The sequence below is a fragment of the Tursiops truncatus genome, chromosome 2 (assembly GCF_011762595.2).
Source record: "Tursiops truncatus isolate mTurTru1 chromosome 2, mTurTru1.mat.Y, whole genome shotgun sequence".
Lineage (NCBI taxonomy): Eukaryota > Metazoa > Chordata > Mammalia > Artiodactyla > Delphinidae > Tursiops > Tursiops truncatus.
In genome coordinates this window covers 73,460,354-73,484,859 of record NC_047035.1, presented here as the reverse complement: position 1 = coordinate 73,484,859, position 24,506 = coordinate 73,460,354, and the positions used below count along the sequence as shown (strand labels likewise).

Here is a 24,506-nt window from a genome sequence, read left to right as displayed (position 1 = left end):
TACCGAGGAGACCAGCGCCCAGGTAGTGATACAGCTCAAACTCTCTCTCCCTACTGGTTCATGGCAGGGCTGTGAGGAGAGCCCAGGCTGAGGGCTTACATGCTAGTGCTCTTTCCGTTCACGCCTTAGAAGTGGGCAGGGTGGGAATGAAGATGAATGAAGGCTGGTGTAAGAATGGCATCAGTGCTGGACCAGCTTGGCTGTATCGGAAACACAATAGAACCAGGTTTGAATACTGAATCCATGGCTGCTACCTATGAAGCCTTTTCCTGGGGCCTTGGTCTCCCCACCTATCAGGTGCAGGGTAACAATTCCTAAATTATGGATGGTGCGAGGATCTCATGAAATAATCGCGCCAAGAGGCTACTGTGGTGCCGGGTATGGAGTAAGCTTTCATCACTGTGATGGACTGCATGTTTGTGTCCTTCCAAATTCATATGTTGAAACCCTACCCCCTAGTGGGATGGTATTAGGAGGTGGGGCTTTGGGGGGGTTAATCAGGTTTAGATAAGGTCGCGAGGGTGGAGCATCTAAGATGAGATTAGTGTCCTTATAAGAGAAAGAAACTAGAGCTGCCTCTCTCTTCACCACTTGAGGGTACAATGAGAAGATGGCCATCTGCAAGTGAGGGAGTGGGCTCTTAACAGACACTTGATTTGCTGGTACCTTGATCTTGAATGCCCAGCCTCCGGAACTAAGTTTCTGTTGTTTAAGCCACCCAATCTATGGGGTTTTTGTTACAGCAGCCCGAACCGATAAAGACAATCACATACTAGCTAACGTTGCTTTTCTTCCTGCCCCTGGAGTGCTTGCTGTTATTGCTCCCTAGGCTCAGAAACCTTCCTAACCCTGGCCAAGCTTCCAGACTTCGGGTGTCTGCTACTTGCTGTTTTCTCACCTGACGGAATGTCTGTTCAGCACTGGCAGGGGGATGGAGTGGCGGGAAGGAACTGTCCTTCCTGAGAACTCCCCGGCTCACGTGCACATGGTCACTTAGTATTTATAGAGCACCTACTGTGTGCCAGGCCCTGTCTAGTGTGGAGTGGATGGCAGGTAATGGGAATGGCATGGTGCCCCTCTGGGGCCCACTGTTAGGTGAGGGAGGCAATTCAACAAGCAAATACAGTGCAGGGTGGTAAGGGAAGGAACACGGCATAGGAGCCCACAGCACAGGGGTCTGAAGCCTCCGCTCACGTGCAGTCCAGCGAGGTCTGTCTTCCTGACCCCCTTCACTGAAAACAATGCACATGCTCTTAGGACAGGGCAGCAAGTGAAAGGTTCGGAACTCCTAAGTGAAAGATTGATCAGGAAGGTGGCTTAGCAAAACCTCTACTTTCTACTCAAGAGAACTTTAAGCAATACTCAGAATTTATCCACATTGGCTTCTGAGCCCTCTGTTGGTGAGATTTCTCTTCTTCACAGCTGAACAATTTACAAGGTCTGATTTGACATATTTTTAGCGGAGTGAATAAAGATGTGTCCACAGTTGAGCACCATGGGCAGTGCAGCCTACTAGTCACTGCTTCTCTCCTTTATACCATCACGATTTCTCCTTCTCATTTGGGGCACTGGCAGGTGAGCTTCCCAAGTCTCTGACAGAGAAATTATAAAGTCACCAGTAGGCAGACAGTCCCAGACATAAGCAAAAATATTATATAAAGAATGTCCTGCAGTGTATCTCATTCTCATGTTAAAAAGTACATAAACTACTAACACAATCTTGTAAATCAACTACGCTCAAATAAAAATTAAAAAAAAAAAGTACATTAACTATCTGGTGAGATGGGGACCACCTAAGCTTTGCTATATCATGTTTTCCTAGGGACCGTTTATGATGTCCTTGTGTTTCTGGGTAGAAGTGAACACACCTGAAAGAAAGCAGCATTATAACAGGTAAATGGCTACAATAAAACAAAACAAAAATCCTACTCACTTTTTTTTTTAACATCTTTATTGGAGTACAATTGCTTTGCAGCGTTATGTTAGTTACTGCTGTATAACAAAGTGAATCAGCTATATGCATATATATATATATATCCCCGTATCCCCTCCCTCTTGTGTCTCCCTCCCACCCTCCCTATCCCACCACTCTAGGTGGTTGCAAAACACCGAGCTGATCTCCCTGTGCTATGCAGCTGCTTCCCACGAGCTATTTTACATTTGGTAGTGTATATATGTTCATGTTACTCTCTCACTTCGTCCCAGGTTACCCTTCCCCCTCCCCGTGTCCTCAAGTTAGAGGTGATACAAACAGATGGAGAGATATACCATGTTCTTGGGTTGGAAGAATCAACATTGTGAAAATGACTATACTACCCAAAGCAATCTACAGATTCAATGCAATCCCTATCAAACTACCACTGGCATTTTTCACAGAACTAGAACAAAAAATTGTACAATTTGTATGGAAACACAAAAGACCCCGAATTGCCAAAGCAATCTTGAGAAAGAAAAACGGAGCTGGTGGAATCAGGCTCCCGGACTTCAGACTATACTACCAAGCTACAGTAATCAAGACAGTATGGTACTGACACAGAAACAGAAATATAGATCAATGGAACAGGATAGAAAGCCCAGAGATAAACCCATGCACATATGGTCACTTTATCTTTGATAAAGGAGGCAAGAGTATACAGTGGAGAAAAGACAGCCTCTTCAATAGTGGTGCTGGGAAAACTGGACAGCTGCATGTAAAAGAATGAAATTAGAACACTTCCTAGCACCATACACAAAAATAAACTCAAAATGGATTAAGGACCTACCCACGTTTTAAAGATCGTCCAAGAATCCTTGGGACATGTACCAGTTTTAACTTGTTTCCTAATTCATATGGTAACAGTAACTTACATATAGTGGGTACTTGCTCTGTGCTTTCCAACGCTGTGGGATATATACCATGTTTCTCTTCATTGTCTAGAGGAAGAAAATGAGGCAGGGGGAGTTTGAGTTATTTGCTGAAGGTCACATGCAGCTACTAAGTGAGAGGCTCCAGTGCCCACCACCTTCACCGCTATGCTCACTCCTTCTCATGCGAGTATATTCACTTTGTTGCTAGAGTTACTTTCTCCCCACTAATCTATGGCCTCTCTATCCTTTATTAATGTATGATATTAATATACATTAGTATACTGTATATTAAGATTTCTCCATTTCAGTTTGGTCCAGATTAAGATGATTTACAAACTAAAACAGAGCCTGGTTTACCTCAGTTGGGTCCAAGAACAATTCTGTTGGCCCTGATAAATTTTGACGCGAATGCCATGCCCTCGTTTTCTGAGCTATAATGAGAAAATCTCTATTTTGAGTTGCCGCTTAGGCATTTTACAGTACAATGACCCTGCTCACACCCAGAGTCTGGACATTTAGATAAGGACCTGAGTTTAGGACTCCTGCCCCAAATTCTCACTTGCTTTTCCTGGGGCGCCCTTTGAAATGACCACTTATAGTTGAGTCTGGGTAAAGTTAGTGACCTGCACCCCAACTACCTTACACATAATAGGTTCTTGCTATCCTGCTCACACGTGAACTGGGACAGAGGACTGCCCTTCTCCTGGCTCACTGCTTCCCTTTCCCCCCTCCTGGTTTCTGGGGTCTGTAAGTAATAAATCTTTAAACTTTACTTCCTTTGTGTGAGTGTGCTACACCTTCAATCAAAATGACTACAGGGTTCTTACTTCCCCAGACGGGGAACCGAGGGAGCTACCTCCTGACCCCATGTGGTGGCCTGTGCTTCCGCATTCAGCAGATCATAATCTGCATATCCTTAAGTTAATACACCAGCTATGGGTCCCGCAACTCACAAGGGGGTACCATTTTCCCTCAGCTAATAAATAGTGCTATTTTGTAAGTTTTCATGTTCCCATAGATGGTGAAAAATGAATCAGGGGAGATCGCAGCAGCTGGATTGCAAAGGACCTAAAAAAAAAAAACCACGTTAAGCAATACGGATTTAATCCTAGACCCTCTGCCTTCCCCACAATACCCTAAAGGGCTTTAGGCAGTGAAGTTGCCACTCTGGCAACCCCTGTGTGGAGAATGGACTCAGAGAAGCAAAACTGGAGGCCAAGGGGCCAATTAGGAAGCTTTCATAGAACTCTGAGATATTGGCAGCCAGATGGATGGAAAACAATGGATGGAACTGATTTATGGGGGTTATGGGAGAGGGAGGAATCGAGGAACATGGCTGGTGTTTGGTTAGGGCAACAGGGACGTTCCACTTTTAGACACAGAGAATAAGGGAGAAAACAGATTTCGGGAGGAAAGACTCTAATTTTAGCAGGTTGACTTTAAGGTGGGCTAGGCAAAGTAGGAATCTGACATTTGGGAGGGAGGTCCTGGATAGAGATAAAAAATGTGGAAGTTGTCAGCATATGGATGGAGATTCAGGCTTTTGAGAGTGTGTCAGGATGAAAGGAATCCTAGGGCAGAACCTTGAGGGAAACTGACATTTAGGAGATGGGCAGAGAGGTACAGGAGGCTGAAAAAGAAAGTGGCCTCAGCAGACAGGTGGAAGCAGAGCCCAGAGCATGTGCACAGTCAGGGAAATGAGGGCAGGGAGTGCTTCTAGAAGGAGGGTGTGGCCGACAGGGTCAAATGTTAGGGAGAGCCTGAGTGACAGAAGACTAGATGATAGTGACATTAGTGACGAAGAAGTTGTGAGTGATTAGCTTGAGGGCAGTTTAGGTGGGGTAGCAGAGGCTACAGTTGACTTAAGGGGTGAGCAACTGGTAAGCATAGATATTTGGCTCTAAAGGGGAGGAGAGGTGACGCTAACCAGCATATAAAGCTGAGGGTAACCATATATCTACCACTGTTTCCATATCCATCTGTTTTTTGTTTTAGACTTAAGAGACTTGAGTCTATTTAACTGCTAAACAGAAGGAGTGAGTAGGGAGGGAGACACTGAACATACAGGAGGGAGGAGAGGCAAAGAAAAGAGTATGTTTCCAGGAAATGGAATCCAAGACTGGTGGATGAAGATAGCCGCCTTGACAGAAAGGACACGATTTCTACTGAGCCAGACAGGAAGGAGAGATAAGGAAGGTGAGTTTTCGGATGCGCTGGTGGGAAGGGTTCCTCCTGGGGTTTCTGCTTTCTCAGTGAAGTAGAAGGTGAAGAGTCTGCTGCTGGCAGCGGGGGGCAGTTGGAGGAGTAAAAGTTTTAAGGAGAGAACAGAAGCCTTCAGCTGGATTGGGGGAAGATGAGGAAAGAAGCTGACAAAGGAAACCACAGAATTGCTTGGAGAATTGCTCCAGGGGTGGCTGGAGACCCTGGATTTAGATACACAGCATATCCTTCAGCAGGACTTTGTAGCAATCAGCTACCAGGGCGTGGGTGTAGGGAAGGCAGACAGTTGGATTCTATTCTTAGCATCCTTAGAGTCCTAGGAGATTTTCGTGCCTGGAGAGGAACACTAGCCACCATCTGTGCTTTATTTATTGTTTAATTTATTTACTTCATAAATCTACTTAAGCAAAAAACTGTCTCAACATTTAAACACTATATAACCAAGTCAAAATCTACACATTTTACAAATCAAATTATTTAAACATTGATTGCAAACTTAAATCTTCCTATACATTTCAATCAAATCATCAGTATCATATGTCAGCTCCTCTAAAAGCATCAAGTATTTTGGTAAAGCACACACGTCTTACAAGGATTATAAAATTTTTCACACACGTCTTACAAGGATTATAAAATTTTTTACACCTACTCTTATACTCATTATAAAAATGGGTTTGTAGACCCAAGAGAAGGACACTATCTCAGTTCAGACCAATTTTTGAATTTGGATATCCAAAAGAAGAATATATCTCAGTGCAGATGAAGTTTTGAATTATTAATCAATGAATTCTTGGTTGGGACCTGGGAAACACTTTACCTTCTAAGATGATGAAAATCTGAGCCAGTGCTTACCTTATATATCACTGGAACTTTTCAAGTCCACACTTTTCCCATGGATTAGTGTATTGTAACTGGATGCCTTTTCTTTAAACGATGTCATCTTTAAGTTTAACGACTATGATATGCAGATGTCCCAGAGATGTCCATGCCCAAACCTCTTATGTTTAACGGTAAAGGGACATTTTCTACGTAATTAAAGTTATGGGCCCTAAAATAGAGAGCTTATCCTGGATTATCTGTGTGGGCCCAATCTAATCACAAGAACCCTTAAAATCAGAGAATTTTTAAGGTCAGAGACGTGACAGAAGGGTAGGTCAGAGAGGTTCAAACTTTGAGAAGGACTTGGCCTGACGTTTTTGGCCCGGAGATTGATGGCAAGGAACCTCAATCCTACAACCATAAGGAACTGAATTCTGAATGAGCTTGGGAGTGGATTCTTCTACTTCAGTAAGGAAGGCAGCCCTTCCTACACCTTTCTTTTGACCTAATGAAACCCTGAGGAGAGAATCCAGTCATGCTCTGCTGGACTTCAGACCTACAGAAACTGAGATAATAAATAGGTCAAAGTTGTGTTAAGACACTACTTTGTGGTAATTATTACACAGCAATAGAAAAACTAATACAATAACTTTACTGACATTATTTACAAATTTATCTAGCTCATTTTCATTTTTACAAACTTCCCCAATATTGTTGTTTTCCCCAGTATCCAGTCTCCTCTTCTTCCTTATTATATAACTCCTGACTTTTAGCTGGGCATAGCTGCCTGGAATAAAGACTCTATTCCCTAGCCTCTCTCCCTTGCCTGGTGTGGCTAGATATGACTAAATTCTAGCCAATGAGATGCAAACAGAACTGTTGGAGGTGCCTCTCAGAAAGCTTCTTTAAAAGGAAATGGGTGTGCCCTTCCTTCCTCCTTCCTGGGACTGTAAGGGTGAAGTAATGGCTGGAGCTCAAGGAGCTATCTTGGGTCAGGAGGTGATATGCTAAAGGTGGTAGAACAGCAAGAAAGGAAACTGGGCTGTGGCGATCATAAAACTGCCATCCAACCCTGCAGTCTTTATTTGCAGATTCTTCTATGTGAGACAGAAGTAATCTGCCACCTTGTTTAAGCCATTATTATTTTGGGTTTTACTGTTCCTGTAATCTCATTATAATTAGTAGGGTAGTAGAGAGGCCCCCTTTCCCAAGAAATGAAGGATCATGTTTGAGCAGTGAGCAGTTATCTTTTGGACGTTTGCCTAATTCATGTTCATGTAACACACTGTGGGAGCTTCTTTCTTCCTAGTTGTAATGTATGACCAGATGGTGCCAATCAGTCTCTTTCATTTCTGGTACAGTTCCAACGTTTTCTGGAATTACTGAGAGCTCTCTGGATCCACCCCTCCCTACTTATGCAGATAAAGAAAAATAAATGCACCTTATGCATAGATATAATATCTACTCTACTTATACTCTTCTACTTATCAAAATTAACTAAAAATATCCTATTATAGTCATACTTCTTCGCTCAGTAGACTAACTACATTTTTGTACATTGTATAGTTACTTCTTCCTTTTTGAAAATCACAAGAGTTGTGGATTTTAAAAATTCACCTTGTTCCAATTAACAATATTATTTTCCTTTTGATTATCAAATTGTCACAGAATGTCAATTTGTGGAAGCCTATTAAGATTGGTTCCTTTGCCTTCTCAGCTCTACCCTACATTTAAGAAAGCACCTTTGCTTTTTGTCTTCACCAATAGGTTCCAGGCCTAGAGTTATTTATGACATGGAGCTATTCTCCAAGGGACCTTGAGTCCTTTTAAAGGAGAATAATATCTGAGGCAAAGCTTCAGGTGCTAAGAATGCATATCAGATTTTTTCCTGATGTTGTTTCTATGCCGCTTTAGTGACAAAATTTGAAAAAGTTATTTCTTTTGAAAACCACAAATTCACAATTGGTATTTCCTATTTAACTCAGGCACTACCAAATCCTTTTTTATTTGACTCTGACATACAGTTTTACATTTATTTTCCCTACAGCATACCTGCTTGTATCCTGTAACCCCTGAACCCAGTTGTAATGTCGTGTTCTCTCTTTAGTGATCCTATAGGGTCTCACTGAGCATCATTATCTAATTACTTTATTGATAGATTCATCCATGCTGGGCCAATGGGACAGAGAGGTGAGACACAGTTTATAATACTGGCAGGAGAGTGGTTAAAAGGATGAATTATGGAATCCAAGGAATTTTAAGGAGGAGGATAAGACAGCACAAATCAGGAGAAAGAAGAGAGGTTGTGGGATAGTGTGGGACAGGTACAGTGAAGGTCCCTGAGAGAGCTGGGAGGAAGGAGGTGGTGGTCAGAGCATGAAGTGATTGAACTTGAGACTACAAAGGTGGAGCAGTTCTAGGAGGGGGCCACGGTCATTGATGTGTTCCATGCCTGGAGATCTACAATTGCCCACATGTGACCTACCTCCACCTCCAGCTGCCAAAGGAACCTTTGTATACCCACTCTCGGCCAAAGCAAACATACACACCCATGTCTTGGGTGGGGAGATGAGGGCCAGAGTCCATCTGGGATCTTCCACAAATAGATGCTGGGTTCACCGTCGGCTGGCTGCCCCAATATACGTGAAAAATGTATACCGTGTTCAGGCTGGGTGCATGCCCCCTTCCTGCCGCACCAGCCACAGGCTCTGGGCTGCTCTGTGGCCCTCCCCACAGTTCTGCTACTGGCTGAGTCTCCCTCCTGCTCTAGTCCACACAGTGCTGGCTCAGCTTCTGACTGTGCTGGCCGAGATCTGTGATGCTGGCACTCCTCACAGGAAGGAGCCTGCTGGGTATGCTGAGGCTGGTCCATCTGGTCCCCTGTAGGGGCCTGTCAGGCTCACCTGTACCACCTGTTCCCCAATAGCACTGAGCAGGAAGCTGGGTTGGAGTTGGGGGGACAGGAGGAGCAGAGTCTGCAAAGTAGCACAGGCCTCCCTACCTGCCAAACCCTGCCCTGATCCTAGGGCTGCAGGCAGAAAGAGATGCAGTGAGAGGCAACTGTGAGGGGCAGGTTAAGAGGGGCAGGTCCCGAGACACCAGAGCTCTACTCTTCACCTTGGATGTTTGGTACAGGGTCCCATGCAAGGACGTGGAATAATAAAGGCAGCCAGAGGGAGTCTCTCTCCTGCCCTGAAGATGCTACTTCTGGGGCAGGAGAGGGCAGAGGGCAGGGGTCAGGGGCTAGATTTCCTTCCTTGAAAGGCTTGAGTCCTCAGAGTGGGAAAATGAGGAAGCCAGAGAAGCTTGAATATTTCCAGCCACCCAGCAGGTTCCCTCGACGCAGGCGCAGAGATACCCGGTCCCCAGGGTCCAGGGGCAGTAGCACAGAGCTGGTGGCTGCCTCCCGGGTCACGTCTGGGTCGTTGGCAAAGGCCGAGATGACAGGCCATGTGTTCAGCATCAGGCTTACCTGGGGAGGGAAGCCCAGTTAGCACCTCTCCCTAGTCCTTGTCCCGGGACCCCCACTTTCCTGAGGGCTTCCTTCCTTCTCTGCAGCCCCAGAGGGACACTCTGGAACCTGGGAACCTGAGGCTCAGAGCACCCTCCTGGGAGGGCTGAGAGGTGGCCGGTGTTGCACTCTGTGCCTCCTTCACAGTCTCTGCTAGGCGGGCCCTTTCCCGCCTTGCTCCTGGCCCCCCAGGATGCAGGCCAATGGAGGTCTGCCTGCGGATCCCCTGGGCTCCACTTATTTCCCCCTTCCCTTCCCCTCCTGAGCTGGGGATGGGACAGGGCCTAGGGTTCAGGTCACCTGGACAGTCTGGCGGTTGTACACCTTCACCACATGGAACCGGAAGCTGTAGACGCCCCGGACAGGGGCCACGAAGGAGCCTGAGGCCCGGTCAAAGCCACCGCCCTCGTTCACCAGGACCTGTGAGAAGCGACCCTACTGAGTGGGGCTTGGGGATGCCTGGGGCTAGGGGAAACCAGGATTAGGGGGAAGGGGCAGTGAGTAAGGAAAGGAAGGGGTGGCAAGTAGACCAAACAGGAGGGATGCACGGATTCAAAAGCAATGGTGAGAAAGGGCAAGGAGGGTGTGGTGGGAATGAAGGGAAGGGAGACGGGAAGAAGGCTTGGGGGCAACTGGCCACAGCAGGGCTGTTTCCTTAGCAGCAGAGTGGGTTTGGACAGTGATTCCAGGTCTTTGCAGGGTAGAGGGATTACCTGGTCGAAGTATATGGCTCCACTGGTGCCATTGCCGATCTCTCCTGCTGGCTCGTGGTGGTGGCTTCGGACTGCAGCAAATGCCACTCTTCCAGGGGGTGCCTCTCCCAGGGCTGCTCCCCCTGGCCCCCCTGCCGCAGCTCGGCTGGGCTCACAGACCACCAGGCACTCACCTTCCAGGAGGACTGGCTCTGTCCCCTCCTGGGCCCACCCTGTCCTCAGGGCCATAAGTGTCAGGGCCAAGGTCAGCCAAGGGCTGAGTGAGGGACCTGGTGGCCAGTGTCGCTTTGCTCCCAGCATGGTTGAGTGGCTCTGTGACCCACAAGCCTTCTCTGTTTGCTCCTTGGTTTTGTCCACCTCTCCTCCAGGCTCTCACCACCCCTCACGCTGCTTCTCAGCCCTCTCTGGGACTCATGGTCACCTGGTCTTGGCATCTCCCTCTCCATCCCTCTCTGTGCCCCACGACTCTGTCCTGCCTCTCACTCCTGCTGTCACTGCAGTTCCTGCCTCCTACTCCTGCTGTCACTGCAGTTCCTGCCTCCTCGGCAGGGCACAAAATGACAGCAGCTGGGCTCTGGGAGGGAGAGGAGAAATGAGGCAGCCATACAGGAGGGCTACAGCCAAAACCCCAGGGCAGCCCCTCCCGAGAGCACTGAAGGCTGGAACTGGGACGACAGAGAACATGGGTGTCTGTGTGAGACTGTGAATTCTTGTATGTGTATGTGTGTGAGTGTGTGCGTATGTGTGAGACAGCTCCTACAGCTCCTCCCCTCACTCCTCCCCTCTTCAAAATCCGTCGCAAGTCAGCAGCCCTCTTAGCAGCATCTTTTCCACCGTTGGAAAAAAGGGAGTGTCCTTGTGTTTTCCCTGCAACTGTTTTGGTGGAAAGTGCTTGGCCCAACAGTGTCACTGTCCTGTGACCCTGGGCCCGTCTCTTTCTTTCCTTGGTCTTCTATATCTTCATCCGAAGGGACTGCATTAGTCCGTTTAAGGCGCTCTTCACCTCCATCTCTCCATGAAGTGGTTCCTCATTCCTGAGAAACAACTGCGTGGAGCGATTGAAAACTCAGAAGAGCGCGGAGACGTGACCCGCAGGCTTGGAGCAAGAGCGGGCGAGAGGGCGGGGCCGGGGTGGGGGGGACGAGTAGGCTGTGGGCGGGGCCGGGGGCGGGGACCCGGCTGGGGCCTGGGCCCGGGCCGAGGCTCCGGCCGCCGGCGGAGAGCAGCTTGCAGCTGGCGGGGGCGGGCGCGCGCCGGGGCTCGGTGCAGGCCCAGCCCCGGGAGGGGCCCAGCTGACTCCGCCCCCGGCCAGGAAGTGACTCAAAAAACTGTTCGTGATGTGGGGAAGACAGGTCCCCGTTGGGTGAGGAATCGGGAAGGCCCGCCCAGATTCGGGCCCCCCGCCTTTCTTCCCTGGGCCGGGGGCGCGGGCGAAGCTGGGGCCGGCGGGCACCGAGCGGCGCCGGCGGGACTGAGGCCGCAGCGGGCGGCGAGGCGGGTAGGCGCGCTCTCCCCCGCGCCCGGGCCGCGGGAGCCAGAGGCCGCAGTGCAGAGCGCAGTCGGAGGGCGGCAGCCGCCAGCGGCTATGGGCGGGGCCCGGTCCGACCCCTGGGCCCCGCGTGGGGCTTCTGGCCCGACCGAGGGGTGTAGCAGACTGCGGAGGAAGGGGGAGGGGTGGGAGTGGCTAGAACCTTGGAAATGGCTGACAAGGGACCCAGAGGACAGCCCAGTTCAAGCCCTGGTGAGGATTCATCTTTAAGAGGCCGTCTTGGACTCGGAGATTGCAGAGACCCGGAGGAGAGGGACTCTTTCGTCACCTGTCCCCTCCTTCTGGCCTCCAGACCCAGCTGGATCTCCCCCCGCCCCCCGCCGCCCCGCCCCCGCTTCCTGCTCAGGGCTGTGGTCATTTTCCAAAGGCCACACACCCATCCCAGAGAGACAGCCTTCCTTGTTTATCCATGACTTGTCTCCGGAGAGAAGGCCCTTGTGTCCAGATAATCTGACATTCCCTCCCTATCCCCAGGCTGGACTGAAGTGCTGGTTACCTCTTGGGTTTACCAGTTTGGTAACTAGGTGCGACCTGTTGATAGCTGGTGTAGGCCAGGAGACCAAATTTGGGTTGAGGGGACATTGAGGCTCTGAACTGCTTTCCCTCCTTTCAGGGCTGGGCGGCCAAGGAGCCATGCCTACCTGGGGGGCTGGCTCCCCGTCCCCTGACCGTTTTGCGGTGTCTGCGGAGGCTGAGGACAAGGTGCGGGAACAGCAACCCTATGTGGAGCGCATCTTCAGGGTGGGGATGAGCGTCCTCCCGAAGGACTGTCCTGAGAACCCTCACATCTGGCTGCAGCTGGAGGGCCCCAAGGAGAACGCCAGCAGAGCCAAGGTGAACACCTCTCCCTGACCCTTCTGGGAAAACAATGACTCCCTCCCCCGAGGAGGCAGAAGAGAGGAGGGGCTGGGGAGGATCTCCACTCTTTGCTTGTCTCACTGGCCCTGAGCTTTGAGGAACTTCCAAACTCTCTATTTGTCAAGAGTTTTGGTTTCATTTCTGCTGCGATGACCCAGATTCTGCCAGGGCTTGGAGATTAGTGACTCAGTTCAAATCAGTTTTTACTCTTTGGGGGAGAAGAGATAATTTGGTTGGGCAGGCAGGCTCCACCAAGGAATTCACTGTGGGGTGGGAGGCCACACTGATTCCTTTGGAGTTAGTCAGGACTTACAGTAAGGCACGACCAAATACCATCCTTGTGGTCCTAGTTTGTTTCCTTATCTATAAAATGTGAATAATAACAGTACCCACCTCACTGAACTTATTGTGACTTAGATAAAGCATGTAAAGCGTGAGTTCGGTAAAAGTTGTCAATGATGATTGTTATGATGGAAATATACAACACGCATACACACACATAAATGTTTAGAAGAGACAGCCTTTTAACCAATTAATTATAACAGTTTCTTAAGTTGAGGCAAGTTCTAAATGGAAATTCAGCCACGGGCTGTCAACTGAAAAGGCAAAGAAGTGAGTTTCTCGCTCCCCTCGTAACCACCACGTTTTTCAGGATCTGTAGGGCTCCATAGCTCTCCTCAGGCATCCTGGAGCTCAGAGGAGAGCAGCGGCCCCGAAGGAGCTATTGGGCCACTTAGGATTCCAGCAGTCTCTTTTTTTTTTTTCCTACCTCCCCTCCCACCTTTTCCCCCAGGAGTACCTGAAGGGTCTCTGCAGCCCAGAGCTACAGAATGAAATTCATTACCCACCCAAACTGCACTGCATCTTTCTGGGAGCCCAGGGCTTCTTCCTTGATTGCCTGACTTGGAGCACATCAGCCCACCTGGTGCCGGGGGCGCCCGGCTCGCTGATGGTCAGCGGCCTGACCGAGGCCTTTGTCATGGTCCAGAGCCGAGTGGAGGAGCTGGTGGAGCGGCTGAGCTGGGACTTTCGGCTGGGGCCATCCCCTGGAGCCTCCCAGTGTGCTGGAGTGCTGAGAGAATTCTCTTCTCTGCTGCAGTCCCGGGGGGATGCCCACACAGAGGCCCTGCTGCAGCTGCCCCTTGCTGTCCAGGAAGAACTGCTGAGCCTGGTGCAAGAGGCATCCAGGGGGCAGGGGCCCCAAGCATTCCCGTCCTGGGAGTGGGGGAGCCCAGGTCTGCTGGGTGCTCAGCACCAGGGAGTCAGGAGTCCCCTGAGTGACAGCAGGGAGTCTCTGGACACAGGACCTGCAGGGTGGCAGGAGTCACGGGGAGAGAGATGTGCTATGGAGAAGGAGGGGACAAAGCACGGTGGTCCCAGGGAGATGGATTTGGGGTGGAAGGAGTGGCCCGGGGAAGAGGCCTCGGAGAGACAAGTGGCCTTCAGGCCACAGTCAGGAGGAGGAGAGGCAGGGCAGGCAGTGCCTCTGAAAGGGAAGGCCCTGGGGAAGGAGGGGGTGCCTCAGGAAAGAGGAAGGTTCTGGGTCCAGGGCGCCCCTCCTGGCACCCAGGGCCCCTGTCAGAAGGCAGCCCAGCCCCGGGGAGCCTCCCTCCTGCAGCGGCTCCATAATGGGGAAGCCTCACCTCCAAGAGTGCCCAGCCCCCCACCGGCGCCTGAACCCCCTTGGCACTGCGGAGATCGAGGGGACAGAGGAGACAGGGCAGACAAGCAGCAGGTCGTGGCTCGAGGTCGGGGGTCTCCGTGGAAACGAGGCACCCGGGGGGGTAATTTGGTGACTGGCACACAGCGTTTCCAGGAGGCCCTCCAGGACCCTTTCACCCTGTGCCTTGCCAATGTGCCAGGCAAGCCAGACCTTCGCCATATTGTCATCGATGGCAGCAACGTGGCCATGGTGTGAGTACCTGGTGGGGCTGAGCGTCCTGGGGAGGGGGATGAGATGACGAGATGGGCAGTTGCATTCACCTTGGGGATATGTGCGAAGTGGGGGGCAGTACAGCCAGGCTGCCAGGCCCCCCTGGGGGTCCCAGAATGCTGACCCCTTTCCACTGCAGGCATGGCCTCCAGCACTACTTCTCCAGCCGGGGCATTGCCATTGCTGTGCAGTACTTCTGGGACCGTGGCCACCGCGACATAACTGTCTTTGTGCCTCAGTGGCGTTTCAGTAGGGACTCCAAGGTCAGAGGTGAGTTGGGACTGGTCTTTTGTGTCCGGGGATGGGCCCTGCTTCCACCTTGAGGATAACCCCATTCTGCTCCTCTTTCTCTAGAGAGTCACTTCCTGCACAAGCTGCATTCCCTCAGCCTGCTCTCCCTCACTCCCTCCCGGGTCTTGGATGGCAAGAGGATCTCTTCCTATGACGACAGGTACTTGCTTCTTTCTTGGTCACAGGCTGGACATTCAAGGAGCCAAGTGGGAGACTGAGGGAGAGACAGAAGCTCCTGACCCTTCACACTGTCTGTAAGCCTGAGTCGTGGGACAAGGGTCAGTTCTCCTCCGCGTGCCCCTATGACTGGGGAGGTAAACCTGACCCGCAGGCAGGATGAGATGGATGGTGGACAGCTCTGTTTGTCCACTCATCCTTCACTTTTCACTCATCAAACTAAAGGATGCCTCATATTTATACAGTGCCTTACTGTCTAGAAAATACTGGTTTAATGGAAAGATGGGAAAGCCAATGACGTGAATAGCTGACAAATGCCTCTTACAACCTAGATGTCCAAACACATAGAGAAATTCCCCAACCTTCTGGAAAAACCAGAATCAATGTTCAAAATAACGATATATGAAAAAACACATTCCATGCATAGGAAGACTGTACAAAACATGGTATAATAAAAGACAGTGAAAGATCACTGGTCTTAGAATTTGCAGGTCTGGATTTGAGTCCCAGGTTGCACAGTCATTGACTGTGGAGTCTCTTAGTGGATTAATCTCTTTGTCTCAAGGTCCTCTTCCATTTATTCATCCTCCTTGTGAATGTCAAAAGCAGCTAAGGTATGTGTTTGTCTCACTCAAGGTGCTGGGCAGGAGGGCAGTGATGTTCCTTAGTTTTTCATGGATCCAATCAAGTGTGGCAGAGGGCCTACCTCTTGTACAGAAGTGGAGATGGAGGGTCAGAGTAGTTAATTTTCTTGGCAAAGGCTATGAAGTAGCAAAGGGAAAATGAGAACTTAAAGCTGCTAGCTGGTTTAACTGAAAAACACGGGGCACATTCCCTCCCCAGTGTGCACACAGTGTGGGAGATGGGCGGATTTTAAAAGCTAACTAACCGATTTAAAAAAACTAGTGACAAGTTCTTTATTCTCTAGGATTTTCGGTTTTAAATTAAAAACAAGTTTCCAAACTGAAGTGATTATATATTTTGTTTTTTCAAACACTTAGCTCTTACTCCCTAACAGGAAAATGGTATTCTACAAAAAGTTCACGTTCTCCCGATGCTATTCTGTTTTATGTCTAGATTTCACAGATTATCTGCGCTATGGAATCTTCTTTACACGCCAGCACTGACACAGTTAAAACTGAAGGTTGAGTCAGTTGTAATACATTTTGAAGGCACATGTCTGTACAGTGGTGTACGTCCTGATAGGCAGACAGCACAATATGAATTTGGAATTTTGCCTAGTTACAGTGAAAAACACAGTGGCACGTAGCACAGGCCTACTGAATACTGCGGAACAACGTATGATGTAATGTGATAGTAGTAAAATATGCTTAACTTGAAAATACCTTTTGTACCTTATATGATACCATATACATTTTTATGTCATCTTCTTAATTTATTTCCCAGACAAAAACTCAGAACCAGACACCTGTCACACCGAATCCTGATTACTAGTCCCCTCTATACCACAATGTTTTTCAAATACTGACTGCCTGCTTAGTACTAGGTGCGTGGCCTGCCGAAGGAAGCAGGAATGCAGGGAATCAGGGAAGACCTGATTCTCGACTTCAAAGAGCCCAAAGAAAATGTAAACCAACAGTACAGAATGGAGAGGAAAAGGATCCCCCTTCTGGCTGGGGTTTTGTGGGAAGAGAAAGCTTTGAGAGCTTCTGTTGATTGATTGACAAGGACATGGGATGCGTTGGAGCTCTAGGTTTTAAACCTGTTAAAAAGGACTCACCTCCTGAGTCCTACCCCAGTCCTGTGGAATCAGAATTACTAAAGTGGGGCCCAGGCATTTATTTTTTTAAAGTTCCCCTGGTGGTTCCGTTCATCAGTGAGGTTGGGGAAGTACCTTCCAGATGGAGGGAATAGTTTGAGAAAGATGGAAGTCGGACAGCACGGGGCATGTTTGAAGAACAGGGTGTAATCTGATCATTGATTTTGGCAGGAGCTGAGTACAGCAGGGAGTATGGGGTGAGATAAGGCCATAAGAGTGGCTTGGAGCTGGGTTCTAGATGGCCTTGGCTGCCAGGCCTGGGCATGGGGAAATATTCGGTAGATAAAGGGCAAGTTTGGAAGACTTTTGTGTAGGAAGAGCATATTCTCTTGGGGGAGGTCAGGAGAGACTGGAGGGTGGTAAGTGGCTGGGGGCAGGGGACCCCCTCATCAGGAGGCTATGCAGTAGTACCATGCTTGCAATGTCCAGGTAGCTCAGATGGTAATGGTGGGACTGGAAAAGAAGGAAGCAGAGTGGAAAGCCTTTCAGAGGAGAAGCATGGTGGATCTGTGACTGATTCATGGGGGCACGGTGGAAGAAGACAGAGCCAGAGCCAGATCTTTCTGTTTCATGCTATTGAGGCACGAAGTGTTGAGTGGAGGATTGTGGTGACTTGAGGGGATGCTATTGGGGAACCACGATGGATTCATCTTTCATGAGTTTCCTTTCTAACCCGTGGCACCTGTATGCAGTCAGTCACCTGGGGGCTGGATCAAGGTGAGGGGGCCAGAACTCCATCACCGGAAGTGGGTCACGGGAGTCAATAACGCTCTTTGGGGTTGGGACCTTGGAGAGTCCCAATATGGCGGCCGTGGTTTTCGTGACAGGTTCATGGTGAAGCTGGCTGAAGAGACCGATGGGATCATTGTCTCCAATGACCAGTTCCGGGACCTGGCAGAGGAGTCTGAGAAGTGGATGGCAATCATTAGAGAGCGGTGAGGGAGCCCTCCCCTGAGCACAGGGCACGGACTCAGACCTTTCTCTAAAACCAGCTCTGCTCTGCCACCGGGTGAGGACTCTGGGAAGGGGCTGACGTTGCTTTGCGAAGGATGGTAGCTGGCAGCTTCTGATGGTGTTGGTCTTAACTGTCCGGGAGGTGGGCAAAAGCCCCTCTGTGACCACACATTCTCTGTGCCCATCCAGCCTGCTGCCCTTCACCTTCGTGGGAAACCTCTTCATGGTGCCTGATGACCCACTGGGGCGAAATGGCCCTACACTGGATGAATTCCTGAAGAAGCCGGTCAGGTAATGCCTCAGACTCTCCTAGGCAGCCCTAGCTTTTGCTCTGCAGGAGCCTTGCAGGCCTGGAGAATTGGGGGAAGAATGACCTCAATCTGGGCCAGCTTTATTCTGTAGTAGTTCAAGTTGCCTTGCGCTTGGCCCAAGGAATCCTGACTCAGACCCTCCTGGCTGGGAGGGAAGCTCCTGTTTCCTGTTTTCCCTGATCAGTGTGTTGGACGGAGTTATTTGGAAGGTACTTGCTTTTACTTATAGCCAGCTGCATTGAGCATGCCCTCTGTTGGACATAAAGTGATTAATTTATTAGACTAGAACTAGATAGTGGCAGCTTCACCTTCCAGGTTCCAAAGGAACAGGCCATCTTCCCTTCAGAAGTGGGTTGATACTGCCCCTCAGTGGTCAGTTTCTGGAACTTCAGGGTCACTCCCCAGAGCCCAGACTAGGCAGGGCAGTTGACTGGGAGTGGAGAGCAGGGAGGCCCACTGGGCTCTCACCTCCCTCGAGGATGCTCATCAGTTCTTCCTGTTCCCTCTGCTTCTTCGCAGGGCACAGGGGTCTTCTAAGGCGCAGCATTCTGCCAAGGGCTTCACAGAACACAGTAATCAGCAGCAGGGGAGAAAAGAAGAGGAGAAAGGCAGTGGTGGCATTCGGAAGACGCGGGAGACAGAGCGGCTCCGGCGCCAACTGCTGGAGGTGTTTTGGGGCCAGGATCACAAGGTGGACTTCATCCTGCAGCGGGAGCCGTACTGCCGGGACATCAACCAGCTCTCTGAGGCCCTGCTCAGTCTCAACTTTTGAGCCTCACCTGTCTGAGTGACTGCCACCCCGTCAGCTCCAGCTTCATCCAGCTCAGCTCATTCTGTGAGGGTCCCTCTGCTGCTCAGACCCTGACCCAGTCTCACCCTGAGTTGGTGCTTTGTGTCAGGGAAGCACCAAGGAAGTGCATTCGTGTGTGGGGAATGCTCTTGCCTGGGGCACTTTGGGGACAGGTCTGTAAGGTGACCTGATCTCACCTTGAGTCAGGACCTCAACCAGCTCTCAGGAGGTTCTGCTCAGCCTTAACTTCTTAACCTTGCTTTATGCAGGGTTTCTGTAGGGAATGGGGGCTGCTGGGAAGGGTGGGTCACGGAGATGGGGACTGTCGGCCCCTCCTCCACGCTGAGCTGGGGATGGAGGCTAGGGTGGGTGGGAGGGGAATGTAGAACAGGTGGCCAGGAAGCTAAGCCTTTCCTCCTCCTGGCTGCTGCTCTGATGGCCAGAGGACAGGACGAGTCCCAGGCCTGGCTGGGCTCCTGGGCGCATCAAAGGGAATGCTGGGCCCTGGAAAGGCTAGTGTTATGGGGTCTGGGTCACAGTGGGGCAGCGGGGAGCTGGTGGAGAAGGCAGAGGGAGACTTGGCTTCTGGTCTCAGCTATGCCTGCCTGTGACCTTGATTGATCTTGGTCTTTACTTCCGCCTACAAGTCAGGGGTAAAAAAGCCTGTTGGGAGGAGAGATGAGAACGTGGAGGAAAGCTCCTTGGAGGAAAGGTACTTGGACCAAGCCTCAGGTGTGTCTGTCTGTGGTTGCACAGGCTTCCTAACCAAAACCTCACTTTTAGAGAGCTGAGGGTCCTCTGTCCCCAGGACCTGTGCCCTAGATGTTTTAACACTGCATCCTCAGTATAATGAGCCCTATAATGGCTGCGTCCCTTTTGGGCAACCCCCCTCCCCCGCCAAATCCACATTTACAAAACGGTTAATTAGGGGTGACTGTTTGCATTACCAGAAAACTCTCAGGGTTCCTTCCTATCAATGGCAGCTCTCCTGTTGCATTCAGGTGTTTGTTTACAGTTGAACGAATGTGTCAGAAAGTCCGCAGTCCCCAGTTGATGCACTTGCTCGAGCGTTGAGCAGTCACCAAACCAGTGAAGCCATGTTCTGCGAGCAAAACGTTCATGTGACCTGACCCTAGCATCTTCTTTACAGAACATATATGTTGCATAAAGCGAGACCCACTTCTGCTCCGTGTGTGCGTGTATGCGGATGGGAGGGTTTATAGAGTTTGTATCTAGAGGAACCAATCTGGAAAACGAAAATTGAAGAATCAGAGTCAGAAGGTACTTGACTGGCCACCAGACCAGCTGCTGTCACCTCAGGACATTCTCTTTCCTCCTTGATTCCTACAGGTCATTGTCCTGTATCTGCTTGAAATCCTCCTGTACCAGGGAATTTACTACCTCCGAGGCAGCACATCCATCCGTGGACAGTACTAGGCAGTCCTTCCTTTAGTGCATCCCCAAATATGCTTTTCTGTTACTTCTACCTTTGAGGCCAGTCATTCCATCAGGAACAGTACAGAGCCAGTCAACTTCCTAAAGAGTCCAAAACCAGATAAAGAAGTGAGACAGGTGTTCCTGGATTCTGTGCTGTCTGGGCCCTGCAGCAAGTCCCTGGACATGGCCCTCTTTTTAGGCTGACTTCTGTTCCCTGAGTGGCACAGGGAGTTGAAATCACCCCAGATCCTTGTATCAGCAACTAGCATGTGGAGCTGAATGATGATGGAGAGGGTCTTAGGGTCCCAGTGTCTTTGCCCTTCCCCATTGGTGAGGTCCACCACTACACTGCACTGAGCTGGGCTGGGGGGCAGGCGAGTTGGAGAGGCTAGTCGGGGTGGTAACAATGATTCAAGGACAACCCGTAGTCTCCTCAGAAGAAAGGAGATTGGTTAATATGGCCTGAATTGGGGGCTAGGGGAACTGCTTCTGGTCAAACTGTGGCAGAAACCAGGGTCGAGAAAAAGGGGGAGGCTCCTTGATGAATACTTGGGACGCTTTTTCCCGGAAAGGATTGAGTTTGTAACTTTTGATAGGTTCCTTGTACCTTTCACTTTCAATGCTGGTGGGTATGCAGTGGGCTCGAGGTCTCTTCTGCTCTTTTGTGCTAGGGATCCTGGTTGACTTAAGTGGCCCCAGTCAGATGAGAGGCAAGTCCTTATCTTTTGACAGTCCTAAGCTTTGCACAGCTTTGTCCCGCTGCAGCCTGATGAACTGGGGCCAGTGTGTGATTGCTTTATCAATTCGCTGTTCAGTGACAGGCTGAAGGCTGTCCTGGACTTGGACCTTGTCCCTTCCTGTGCTGGCATCCTAATGGCACTGCGTGAAACAAGTATGCAGGGTGACCACAGAGCCCACTGGAAATGGATCACCATTCTTCTTGCCTCTACCTTTGTCATAACCTCGTGCCTCAAATTTGTTGCCAACTCTTTTGGCAATGGAGGAGGGACCAAGAAGGGAGATGTTGCACATTATAACTTTCAAAACCCCATGTAAAGTAAAGGGTCTCCTAGGATGGCACTCCTTGAAATAAATTTCAGAACCTAGGCCAAAGAGATGAGCTGAAGCTAGTGAGATAATTTACCTTTATTGCCTAAACTGCGGAACATTCTCTACACAGCAAAAAGGAGAAATGGGCCAGGAACAGGACATGCAGGGAAACCAAACTTGGGAATTTATTTAGGAGCAGTTGAAGAGGTTAAGGTCCCAACTCAATGAGACTGCAGCCTTGAAACAGCAGACAGTCTCTCAGTTAAATAAGGTGAGGCAACAGGACAATGAGAAAGAAAGAGGACTCCCTAAGAACCAGATGGTTCAGGTTTCAAGCAGAGGAGAACCTGAGTTCATAGTTTCTCATTAGGAAAGCCCCCGCTGAGGGACAGGCCTCAGGCCCTTCCTTGAGCCTCCCCCACCTAGGCTATGACTTCCTTCAAGGCGGCCCCCAGCTCTGGGAAGGAATACTGGTAGCCAGCAGCCAGTGTCCGTCTTGGGACTACCTTCTGGCCCTCCAGCAGCATGACGGCACGTTCTCGCCCAAAGACAGCTTGTACCACCGTGCTGGGGAGAGGGATGAGGGCTGGGCGGCCCAGGGCTGCGCCCAAGGCCCGGGCAAACTCAGCGTTGGTAGTGGAGGAGGCTGGAGCCACTCCGTTCAGGACCCCTTGCACGTGGCTTGCTTCAAGGGCGTGGGCTAGGATTCCTGCCAAGTCTCTGATGTGAATCCAGGGGAAGAACTGGTGGCCTGAGCCGATGGGGCCCCCCAGGCCCAGGCGGAAGGGCAGCAGCATGTGACCAATGGCACCGCCTCCACGGCCCAGCACAACCCCTAGAGCGGGCAAGAAGGACGGTACAGGAAGGCCCCTTAGCCTCCAGGCAGTCTCACTGTTCCTCCCTGCTTCCCCTTCCTCACCTTTTCCCGATGCTGACTGCTCTGTGGCAGGCAAGGGGTGTGGCTCTCTTTGGGATGTCCCGCCCTCCCACCTGTAGGTTAGCTAGAAGTGGAGGCATCCTCTGTAAGCCCAGCTCCCCTTATCCCCCCACCCTCCCAGCCCAGAGAAGGCATTCCAACCCTGTCTGATACCCAGGGCCCTGGTTCTCACCAGAGCGCACCACCACTTGGCGTGTAGAATCTCCAGGAAGCCTCGCCGCAGCTTCCCATTTGGTTACAAGGTTGGAGAAAAAGTCAAAATCCCCTCCTGGGCTGTCCTCATCGTACTCGGCAGTCAGGCTGGGCTGGTAGTAAGCTGCCGGTGGAACAGCACTTGTTTGCTCTGCATGTCCTTGGTCCTGTCTGGCCCTTTGCAGTCAAGGCTCCCCTTGGCCTCACCCTCCTTGGCCCTTGGGATCTCCCCACGGGAACTCAGAGCCATGGATATTTTCCCCTTGATCTTCTCCATGAGCTGACCTGTTCCGGCCCTGGAGTCATTCTTATCTTTCGTTATGGGGCTAAGCTGAGGTGCTAGAGTGAGAAGCTAAGAATAAAGACTTGGGTGCCAGACTGCCTGAGTTTTAATCTCAGCTCCACCATTTATTAACTCTGACTAAAGGCAAGTTACATAACGTCTCTGTGCAGAATTTTTGCATCTTTAAAATGGGAATAATAGTACCTACTCCATAGGTTTCTTGTAAGGATTAAATGTAATATGTGCAAATCACTTAGAATAGTGGCTAGTGTGTGTGTGTGTGTATTTGTTATTTGGTCCCAAAGGTAAAATACAAGAATCAAGAATTCTGTTCCTAAAGAACTGTACTATAAGAAATAAGGGACCTGGAAGTAGGTGGGACTTTCCCTGGCACTGGGAGCAGTGCCACTCCCTTCACTTTCTCTGAGGTCCCCATTTCTCAGTGAAAGTACACAAAAGTCAGGAGAAATATGCATGGAATGAGGGCCTAGGTAGATCCGTGCTTGGAAAAGACCAGCACTCTGGGGCCTGAGCTGCTCCTCACTGTGCTCCCTCCTTTCCCTGGCTAGTCTAAGGGTTGGTGGTGTGGGACATACCTACACCTGTGACTAAGACCCAGACTTGGGGGGATTGTGGGGCTTTGGCAATGGCTCTAGCCAGCATTTGGGTGGTCTCCAGGCGGCTGCTGAGAACCTCTTTTTGGAAGGCTTCATTCCACCTGCAGGAGAAACGGGAAATAAAATGCCACTAAATACATGTACATACCCTTCCTTTCCTCTCTTTCCCTGGGGCCCATCCATATCCATTTCTAATAAAACCCTGCATTGCAGCTTAGAGGAATGGTCCATCTCTTCTGTAGAAGGAAAAGGCACATCTACTTTGGGCATCCTGAGTGGGGAGCAAGGTCCACCAGCTGAGCGGGAAGAAGGGCAAGTGGCTGTGGAGGAGTGGGGGTGGGGGAACGAGCAGTCCGGTATACGGGCTGAGTTCTCAATCTGGCAGTCCCATTCTTCACAGCTCACAGTAATCCTCAGAGTCGGCCCTCTCCTCCCTCTGCTCTGAAGGATGTCAGCTTCAGGGCCCGGCTGACCTGCGGAGAGGGTTGAGGATGTTCTCTCCCGCCAGATTGACGGCGGCATCGCAGCGGGGCAGCCCCGACGTAGCGAGCTCATCCTGTTGGAGAAAGCACACAGTGCCCGCGAGCCCTCGCCCTCGCCCTGCGCCACCAAACTAGGCCCCAGCCCCACGCCCCATGCTTCCAGAATTTGGACATACCCACGTGATCCGACCGGCCCCTGGCTTTCGGGAGACCAGCGTCACTTCGTGGCCCCTGGCCTTCAGCAGCTGGGTTAGGGCTGTCCCAATGAAGCCCGTTCCGCCACCTGATCAGAAAATGAGAGGTGTTTATCCTCCCGGGGGCGCCTTCCGTCCCCACGTGGCCCCCTCTTCCGGTGCCCTCCCATCTGACGCCAGACTTCTCCCCTCCTCGCCCCCTCCCCGCGATGCAGAGGTGACACAGGTCACAGAGTTTAGGGAGATTCGGCTTCTAGGGCTCTGAGGCCAAGGCCAGGTTGCCTGTGCACGAGACGGTGCCCTCTCTCAGAAACGGCCTCCTAGCCCTCAATTTCTGGCTATGTTTTCTTCGTATAAACCGGCCTCCTCCCACTCCCCCTTCCTGCCCTCCCTCACCCACAAGAACCCTCATAGCGACAAGGACCTAACGCGCCTGCGCAAGATTCAGAGTCCACCTCTAGGATGACTGCAGCCTTTCTGCGCATGCGTCTTTCGGGAAGCTCCCTCCACTTGGGGGGCGGGTAGGACTGGGCGTGGTCCTGCCTGGCGACCCGGAAGAAT

General features: G+C 50.8%; 3 protein-coding genes across 8 annotated transcripts; 1 reads left to right on the top strand and 2 right to left on the bottom strand.

The window, feature by feature from the left end:
- Window positions 1-1,905: 1,905 nt before the first annotated feature.
- CBLN3 (cerebellin 3 precursor) lies at window positions 1,906-11,296 on the bottom strand. Of its 2 annotated transcripts, XR_012330016.1 has the most exons (4): window positions 10,111-11,296; window positions 9,698-9,817; window positions 5,920-9,358; window positions 1,906-2,913 (listed from the first exon to the last, which is right to left on the bottom strand). XR_012330016.1 is itself a non-coding variant. In XM_004311613.4 (3 exons), the coding sequence occupies exons 1-3, from the start codon at window positions 10,408-10,410 to the stop codon at window positions 9,161-9,163; spliced, it is 618 nt and encodes a 205-aa protein (XP_004311661.3). In that variant the 5' UTR covers window positions 10,411-11,296; the 3' UTR covers window positions 1,906-9,160. The 2 variants fall into 2 exon arrangements, 1 of the variants encoding a protein (XP_004311661.3); XM_004311613.4 differs by having other exon boundaries at window positions 1,906-9,358.
- Window positions 11,297-11,333: 37 nt separating this feature from the next.
- On the top strand, window positions 11,334-23,486 carry KHNYN (KH and NYN domain containing). 5 transcript variants are annotated; one of them, XM_033851235.2, is made up of 8 exons: window positions 11,334-11,473; window positions 12,273-12,493; window positions 13,311-14,431; window positions 14,590-14,720; window positions 14,805-14,901; window positions 17,526-17,633; window positions 17,842-17,943; window positions 18,483-23,486. In XM_033851235.2, exons 2-8 carry the CDS (start codon window positions 12,293-12,295, stop codon window positions 18,733-18,735), a joined length of 2,013 nt encoding a protein of 670 aa, XP_033707126.1. In that variant the 5' UTR covers window positions 11,334-11,473; window positions 12,273-12,292; the 3' UTR covers window positions 18,736-23,486. The 5 variants fall into 5 exon arrangements, 4 of the variants coding, with proteins under 4 accessions (XP_033707126.1, XP_033707125.1, XP_073656703.1 ...); XM_033851234.2 differs by having other exon boundaries at window positions 11,454-11,608; XM_073800602.1 differs by lacking the exon at window positions 11,334-11,473 and adding an exon at window positions 11,657-11,851.
- On the bottom strand, window positions 21,319-24,372 carry SDR39U1 (short chain dehydrogenase/reductase family 39U member 1). The gene is made up of 6 exons (XM_033851238.2): window positions 24,342-24,372; window positions 23,928-24,034; window positions 23,743-23,825; window positions 23,249-23,370; window positions 22,350-22,493; window positions 21,319-22,075 (listed from the first exon to the last, which is right to left on the bottom strand). The coding sequence occupies exons 1-6, from the start codon at window positions 24,355-24,357 to the stop codon at window positions 21,663-21,665; spliced, it is 885 nt and encodes a 294-aa protein (XP_033707129.1). The 5' UTR covers window positions 24,358-24,372; the 3' UTR covers window positions 21,319-21,662.
- Between the last annotated feature and the right edge of the window lie 134 nt (window positions 24,373-24,506).

Coding starts and splice junctions, on each gene's coding strand:
- SDR39U1 (XM_033851238.2), bottom strand. Junction 22,494..23,248: donor GGTCTTAGTCACAGGTGTAG/GTATGTCCCACA, acceptor TTCCACCGGCAG/CTTACTACCAGCCCAGCCTG. Junction 22,076..22,349: donor CCAAGTGGTGGTGCGCTCTG/GTGAGAACCAGG, acceptor TGCCCGCTCTAG/GGGTTGTGCTGGGCCGTGGA.
- CBLN3 (XM_004311613.4), bottom strand. CDS start 10,410: ATGCTGGGAGCAAAGCGACACTGGCCACCAGGTCCCTCACTCAGCCCT. Junction 9,818..10,110: donor GAGCCATATACTTCGACCAG/GTAATCCCTCTA, acceptor CGCTTCTCACAG/GTCCTGGTGAACGAGGGCGG. Junction 9,359..9,697: donor ACAACCGCCAGACTGTCCAG/GTGACCTGAACC, acceptor TTCCCTCCCCAG/GTAAGCCTGATGCTGAACAC.
- KHNYN (XM_073800602.1), top strand. CDS start 11,809: ATGGCTGACAAGGGACCCAGAGGACAGCCCAGTTCAAGCCCTG. Junction 11,852..12,272: donor ACAGCCCAGTTCAAGCCCTG/GTGAGGATTCAT, acceptor CCCTCCTTTCAG/GGCTGGGCGGCCAAGGAGCC. Junction 17,634..17,841: donor ATGGCAATCATTAGAGAGCG/GTGAGGGAGCCC, acceptor GTGCCCATCCAG/CCTGCTGCCCTTCACCTTCG.